Source organism: Melanostigma gelatinosum (genome assembly GCF_949748355.1).
Source record: "Melanostigma gelatinosum genome assembly, chromosome: 9".
NCBI classification, from domain to species: Eukaryota; Metazoa; Chordata; class Actinopteri; order Perciformes; family Zoarcidae; genus Melanostigma; species Melanostigma gelatinosum.
The window spans coordinates 6,981,416-6,989,616 of record NC_136642.1 but is presented as its reverse complement, the minus strand read 5'-3'; the positions used below and the strand labels follow the sequence as shown (position 1 = coordinate 6,989,616).

Sequence of the window (8,201 nt, the reverse complement as noted above, 5' to 3'; positions counted from 1 at the left end):
AATACTCGAGTTCAAAATACTTTTACAAACTTCCCCAAACCAAACTAGCACATATAGTTACAGAATTTCTGTTTTGAAGAAAAGGTTCTTTAATATACATTTTTCAGAATTTCAATAAAACAAAGGAGACTTTCCAACATACATTGAGTAGAAATTCACCATCTGTAAATACAGAATAAAAAAAAAGTTTAACGGTATATTACATTCATTCATTTACATTCATTCGGGACACTTTTGTCGACAATGCAATCTGTCATTACTGTACAACTGTGTGTAAATGATTGCTAACTCGGCTGCTAGGCTAATAAAAACCGAGCTGTTATCAGAGTGGCCTACGTAGCACCGTGACCACACCTTCGAATGCGTTCTTACACGGCAAACAATGATTACAAAATGAGTTCATGTACTTTGTGAGTCAGAAAAATACAAAATATATATTGTTATGTAGGCCACAGATGCAAACACTGATACCACGGAGTTTAAAAATAGGAATATTTCAGTTTCCAGTCGAGATTCAGTCATTCAGTCCCATTTTAAAAAGCTCAAAAGATGACGGTATAGACGTCAGACTGTGTCTAATGCTTTGTTCAGCCACAAAGCAATCAGATTTGATTTCATATCTTATCTTTAAGGCTGACTGTTCACATTGCAATTTGAAAGTGACCAGATTGGGTTTGTGTATTTAGAGTGTAATAAGTTGCAATAATGTGTCACCATAGTGATGGCACACAAATGCACATGCTGACTATGTGTGATTGCAGCTCTGTTGAAAAAGAAAACATTTAAAAAACTGATTTGAATGGTCACACTGAGTTGAATTGTAGGAAAGTGATCTAACAATACAAAAGGTTTCCTTCATTATGCAACAAAACAGACATTAGCTGTCTGAACACAGCTTTATACTGCCATGATAATGTAAATGTTGATGTGATATATATATATATATATATATATATATATATATATATATATATATATATATATATATATATATATATATATATATATATATATATATATATATATATATATATATATATATACAGAAAGGTTCAGAGTAAGGGACACTTCATACTTTACATTGTTGTTATATTTCCTTCTCATATACACAATGAACACATGACAAGAGGAGTAGATTCTATCAGTTATGAAGTTAACTTTGGGTTCCTCTTTTAACAATTCAACATCTTTTAAAATATAAAATAGAGCAGCAACAATTAGCCGATTGAAAAATAATCAACTATTTTAGGAGTTAAAGTACATATATTGCAAAAATGTCAGAAAACCAGTTCCTCAGACAATTTTATAGACCAAACGATGAATCAAAACGTAATAAAATAATCCGCAAATTACTCAATGATGAAAAAGATTGTTAGCTGCAGCCCTGTAACAAAAAACAATGACTGAACAAATTATATTCACTGATGTCTTAAAATGTAAACACACAATTTACGACTATCCACACTAATATTTTTCAAATGTGAATTAATGAATAAATAAAAAACAGATTAACAACAAACCATAATGTATCACTTCGATTTGTATTTAAAGTTCCAGGTGTGGTTGTTAAATGTCTTAGTTCAGAGTAAATTTATGTTTAAAACATCTGTCTCTGCATCACACAGCAGACAGCAAAACCATTCAGTTCTGCATTGTTACTAAAGCACCCGTCAGTGGTCCCATTAACTTCCTGCATTGCAAATTATTCTTGAATTCGTACCACCTCCGAGAAGAATTTGCCTTGTCTCCTCTTCTCCTCTGTCTTCATCTTCCTCACCTTCCTCCTCCTCTTTGGGACCCGTCCAGATCCGTGGATAGTCTGTCTTTCTGTATTCACAACTGTCTTTGGATGCAGTCTCAAGAAGGATCGCAGGCAACCAGTTTCCTTTGTAACCCGATGCAAGTGTGGCATCACTAGATGGTGTGTTCTTCCATCCCTGGGGGAAATAAGGAGCAACTGGTTGCGATGGAAAATAATGGGTGTTGCAGTAGGCCTGGGTTGGTGTGGTTGCACTGCTATCGTCACACCCTGAGTCTGACAACTCTGAGCCATCGAAGCTCTTCAAGGATGCCAATGATGGCCCCTCCGTCTTGGAGTCTATGAGGTCAGATAAAAGGGGTTTCCTCTCTGGGTTAAAGGGTGGCACTGTGTCATCTGTGCTGTTCTGTAACTGAAAGATGAGTGAAGGCAACACAAGTTGTCCATTGGCATCCCGCACTGTTTGCAAAACCAGTGACCTGCCTGGATGGCTCACACAAGGGTCCAGATGAGGTAACGGTCGTACTCCATTATCCCAGCTTTCTCCACTGGGAAACATTGGTAGGTTATTGGTTTCTCTGTTGTCATTGGTAGCCTGCTGAATGCCTTCATTATGTTCATGGACAGCTACCACACTGTAGATTTCGGAGGACTGGGCACTTGTGTTCTCTGGATTTGGGGTCAGGCTGTTTTCACCTGTGCCAACAGAGGAGCCAGTGCCGCCTTGGCAGAGGATGTCTTGGGGAGAATAACCTCCAGGCCTAGCTGAGGGCATATTAGGTTTTGTCCGGATCGTTGCATAAACGGTTTGGTCACTTTCAATGCAGACCTCCACTCTGGAAATCATGAGATTCCTGTCTAGAGACTGCAGTAGGTTGGTTGGGGTGCTGGAGGTGATTACCTGTTTTGAAGAGAAGGAATACAGACTTATTAGTACATATTGGCTATATATATATATATATATATATATATATATATATATATATATATATATATATATATATATATATATATATATATATATATATATATATATATATATATATATATATATATGCTTAGTGTCCTGCTGATCTACATCAGGTAAAACATTTGATGATGGGTTAAACATTTACACACATTTTACATTTGTTTTGATAAAAAGGGCAAAACCAATAATACACATGTCAGATACATGGAAAAGTTGCCGTCAGCACCATATTGCATTTGTCATCCCTGAAAGCAAACATGAGTCACTGAAACAACTTCCAGAGTATTGCAATGTTATAATTACTTTTAGGTTGCTGTGACACATCTGTACCTTGTACATGTGTACAGTTATTAAAGTGCCAGAGAACCTCATTTTCCAGTCAGTCAACATTTCCTTGGAGACACACCAAAGGACACCACAGAAAGAATAGTCTTACCAATGGCTGTGGAATGCTCTTTTCCTTTCCACCCTTCACGTAGTTGCACATCCACACGACTAATGCTATGATTATGGCCGTCAGAAGAGCAGCACTCACAAGAAGCCATGTCAAAAGCCTGACAGGATCACCTGAGGGACAAAAGAGTTGGTGTCACATACCAATTCGGGAAAACACAACAAATCTCTAACATCAGATGCCCTCAAGCACCTTAAAACGGCGAGAAAAATTCCCATTGTGACACACAAGTTTCAGCATGTTGTCAGCGCGTCACTGTGGCATGCCTTTGTGACGTAGGGCTGTTGATTTACCGGTATATGGAAGTACTTTCCAGAAATACGCAAATATTGGGTAACAGGAACTTCTAAACAGAAGCAAACACAGCAACCTATAGATGTGGATTTCCCCTCTTCAGCAATATGAGAGCTATGGCTTTTAAAGCGCTCCATTCGTTTTTACTATCATTTAAGAGGAAACAAGATCATTTCTACAGGCTTGGATTCACAGTACATTCGACATCGCCATTGTGGCCAATATCAACAATCAAAAAAACAGTCTGCCTGGTTTTGACCAGTACATTTACCTTTTATACTGTGACAGTGAGGATTTGTGCAGATGCAGGCTTTTAAAACTGAGACTCATTTATACGAAACTGTCTTGACATATTTCCAAACACTAGTTTCCAAGTGGCTGCAATCACTTGAGGAGATGAGCACAAACTATAGAGTCAAACATAGAAAACGCAACATTTTCAAGGATCAGTCTTGCGTTTTGCATTTTCTCCACAGCAGGTGGGTCCTTGAAAGCTTCCCAGTAACATGCTGAGTGCCACACTGTTGCCTCAAGTACAAATTAAGCTTCAGTAAATATGATGAGCGTAAATCTGCTCCCTTCAGTCAAGTTTAAGTAATGTAAATAAAGTCTATTATTGACTTCATCCAGTCAAAATCGTCAAGTGATTTTCACATTATATAGAAAGAGACTATTGTGGATAAAATGTAAGACAACACACATTTATTAACAATTAAATCACCCACACCTCAACTTTCTGTCAAATATTGCGAATATAATTTGCCAAATGCATATCTTAGCAATTAATGCCCAATATTAATGTGCTGGTAAGTGTATTGAGCACTTTTAGAAGAGTGTGTGAGAAGATGATTATATTCAGCATTGTCCTCACCTGGCAGTGTGACACAGAAGGAGGCACGCTCACTCTCATTGCGACCGTGTTCAACTGCGGGCTTGTACGACACGTAGCCGCAGTACTCAGTTTGGTGGTTGTTAACGCTGATGTTGAACTGGCCTGTTGTGGCTTCATTAACCTGAAGACAGAAAGCGACATTTGGATGGTAACTGATTTAGTCCATTGCTGGTTTTATGGCTCAGATAAACAAGAATACTCTGGAAAATCCAGAAACATATCATCGCAATAAGAAGAAACAAAACACTTTCATGAGACGGACAAACCTGAGGCCAGAATGATAACGGGAGCAACTCAACAACATCGCAGTTTCAAGACCAAATCCTTTTATCTTATTGAACTTAAGTTCCATCGATTATTTCGTTTTTAAAAACTCATAATTGTCATGTTAATTGAAAGAAATAGGCCTGTTCTCACTGCTATGTAAACACAGTCGACAGCATCTGAAAAGATGAATGTTTTTGGTGTATCATATGATATGGGATGGCTTGTATGATGATATAATGTTTGTTCAGTACATTCTATTGTTTAAATGGAGACTCACCTGTGCAGCCCACGTTGGGTGGGTGATTTTTAAGGTATATTTAATGGTTACAGTTTTGTGAGGCCCATTTTTGCTCCTGGTGATGATGTCAGCAACGGAGACTCCGTATGGCCCCAAGGGCAGCGTCACATTAACATGCAAGGACGACGCTGTTGAGGATGTAGACAAAACGGGTGGACCAAAAGTAGCTATGGAGGCAAAGAAAGTTGAATGAATCAATCTTGCAATATAATACATCTGCCTGAGCATGAAGTAAAGAACTGCATGGATGAGCGTGGAGATTCTTACTGTCTGCTATAGGTTTTAACCTGTTGGTGCTGCCACATAAGAGACCGTTACAGTACACCTGAGCCCGGTAATGAACATCATGAACTGATGGGGTTTCTGCAGTCAGGTCACAGGACAGAGCAGTAATGTTCTGACACTCCTCTTTCATCTGGTATTTCTCCGTAGCGTCACTATAAGAAGTGCAGTACAGTGAGATCAAACTGTGATACTGGAACCACTTGATCATGGCTGGTACCAAAACAAAAACCCAACATGTGCTGTGTGCAGTTAAATTAACCCTTTTGATACAGTTTTTATTCACTAGTTTACGGAAGTCACAGACTTCCAAAAGATAAATATTATTATGTATTTTTTATTGTACTTTGTGGACATTTTCTGTGCAGTACATGGCTACAGTGAAACAAACACACAAAGATCATCCTGACCATGCCAAATCAGCCATTCATCACTGGAACACACAGTTCCTTTTTGCCGGAGACAAATGACAGTACTTTGTTGTAACCAGGAACCAATATTTAGGGAGTATAGTTTAACCAGTCTTCCTCTGCAGCTGATTTGATGCTGGAAGTCACTCCAGCATTTCCAGGTGACAGTGGACGGGAGAAAAGTCAATAGCACAGGGGTGTCACTTGACATTTGTCTTGGAGACTGTGTCATGATTAATTAGAAATATAAAAAAAAAAATAATAATTCCGAAGCCATGAAAGCGCTCTTTGAGCATCAGTGCAGGCCTTATGACTGAGAACGGACCCTATCGCTCTTCTTTATCGTCAAAGCAGTTGGTGGTTTCGTTGAATCCAAGCAGCAGCATGGTACGCTTAGCTGCGTGATAGTTTTTGAGTAAAACATTTATACAGCCACTAGCCATTTCTATAAGAGAGCGAGGGAATGAAAGCCAGAAATGCACCTGGTAGAGTTACCTCCCCACAAGATACAAATCCTAGATCTCAAAGGATAAGGCTGGCTATTGTTGTTATTTTCAATTTGTCTGTGGCTCTCAACCCCAAATCTAATTGTTCCTAGTGTCGACGGCAATCTAAACAAACAAACAAACGTTGTTGTCTTTGAATAGCACCAGACATCTTTTAACTAAAATAAAAATCTTAATCAGCTTGAGATGTTACGACCGTATCATGAAAAAAATTGTAAAATGCAATGTGTGATTCGAGTTTGATACAATGTGTTGTTACCAGTCTACAAAATGCTCGTTTTACACTCTGGCGCTTTGACATGGACACTGACACAATGAGCAAACCGGGTGTTTACCCTGCAAACACATTCGTCCTGCTTTGACCCACCTCTCCATATCTCAAGCTGCAAGAGGGTAATGGGAGTAAAGTTGTAATTATATTCACTCATCCGTCATCTCAGCTCTTACCTCCAGTACTGGACGCTATAGAGGACCTTTTCCCCAGGGACGGTCGGCTCCACGAGGTGCCAGTCGAGTACATTGAAAAAGTTCCTTGAGACAAAATACACTTTGTCATCGCCAGTCGAAAGACGAGCTGTCGGAAAAATGGGCAGAAGAGCAAAGTCTGTAAATCATTTCATGTCGAATGCTCATGTGGTGTCCATGTTCTCATGAGCCTGGTTTCATTTTCACAATATCTGTAAAATTCATAAATCCAAAACGATAACATCGTACAGATTTAGTTTTTGTACTTTGTGCTAAATTACAAGTAAGTAAGAATCCTATTCTCGACTGTAACAAGAGCCGTAAACAGCCTTCTGCACTCTCGCGTTCATCGACTGTATGTTGCAACCGGAATTTTACAGCGCATACTGTAAAAACAATGTTCATGCCAAGGCATCCTCAGGCAATGCAGCTCCCCAATACATGAAGTGTTAGTTTAGCTGCTAAGGGCCTGGGCGACACAGCACACATACACTGGAACCACAAAGACATTATGGAACATGCGTTTTGTTCTTTGATACAAGACAATAATTGCCCCCCTTCTCGTGCTGGCATAGAGGAAAAGGGATGCAGAACGTCGTCCTGTATTTAATAGCTTGAGTTATTCATATGTAGATCATAGCTGTGTGATTTACCAAATCACTGCATATTACAATTTTAATGTTATTGCCCATGCTGTGTATTGACGATGTGAAAATTACACACAGAGTAGTTCATCTAAAATTAGCATTCGTATAGGCTGTGCAACGTTATAGACAGCATTACATCTGCTAGACTCTAAAATGAAATTGCATTTTCCATCGATCACTATCATTTAAAAGGACCCGAGTCCTCATTGTGTTCTGGGACTCGCCTTCATTTCAAATGAGAGGGAATCACTCTCTGTCAAAAACATTGCTTGGCTTTATTACGTTGGCGTTATTATTTATTTCTCCTATTAGGACTGCTTTGTCAAAAAAAAAAAATGGCCCATTAAATGTTTGACTGCCTGTTACCAACATCTGTAGTTTTAAACATAAATCCATATTAGCTCCTCTGTACTCACCATAGCAGAAGAGGAGGAGGGTGATGACCTTCATAGACCACATCTTCATTCGGTATGTGGATCAAAAACAGAAGAACAAAGTCTGAAACCCTGAAGCTGCCGCCGCTAAGTCGTAGCTTCTAAACAAAAGCAACACATAATACACGCCACAAAAAAAGATCTGAACTAAATCTAAACAAAAACCCTCTTATCGCCAAAAATCCTCAAAACAAAAGCAGAGTCAGTGTCAAAAGGTCTGTAAAATACAAAAGCTGGATAGGGTTTTAGTGCGTTTTTCTGGCCTCTGCCTCTCAACCATCTCTAATGCGTCCTGGGAAAGGAGTGGCTTTACTCAGGTGTGCAGGTGTACTTTGGCACATGTTATCACTCCTGTTCCTGTTTTTCAGCTTACTGTATGTTCCGCCCACTTGCATTCTATCTCCAGATACTCGACTTCCCTTTTCCTCCCTGTACCTCCTCCTTTCTTCTCCACCTTGAGTATCTCTCTCTCTCTCTCTCTCTCTCTCTCTCTCTCTCTCTCTCTCTCTCTCTCTCTCTCTCT

At 39.2% G+C, this 8,201-nt stretch overlaps 1 protein-coding gene across 1 annotated transcript; it reads right to left on the bottom strand.

Moving 5' to 3' along the window:
* Positions 1–1,056: 1,056 nt before the first annotated feature.
* ifnlr1 (interferon lambda receptor 1) lies at positions 1,057–7,895 on the bottom strand. Its single transcript, XM_079275045.1, has 7 exons — positions 7,661–7,895; positions 6,580–6,706; positions 5,202–5,371; positions 4,914–5,101; positions 4,349–4,490; positions 3,166–3,296; positions 1,057–2,660 (listed from the first exon to the last, which is right to left on the bottom strand). Exons 1-7 carry the CDS (start codon positions 7,707–7,709, stop codon positions 1,683–1,685), a joined length of 1,785 nt encoding a protein of 594 aa, XP_079131171.1. The 5' UTR covers positions 7,710–7,895; the 3' UTR covers positions 1,057–1,682.
* Between the last annotated feature and the right edge of the window lie 306 nt (positions 7,896–8,201).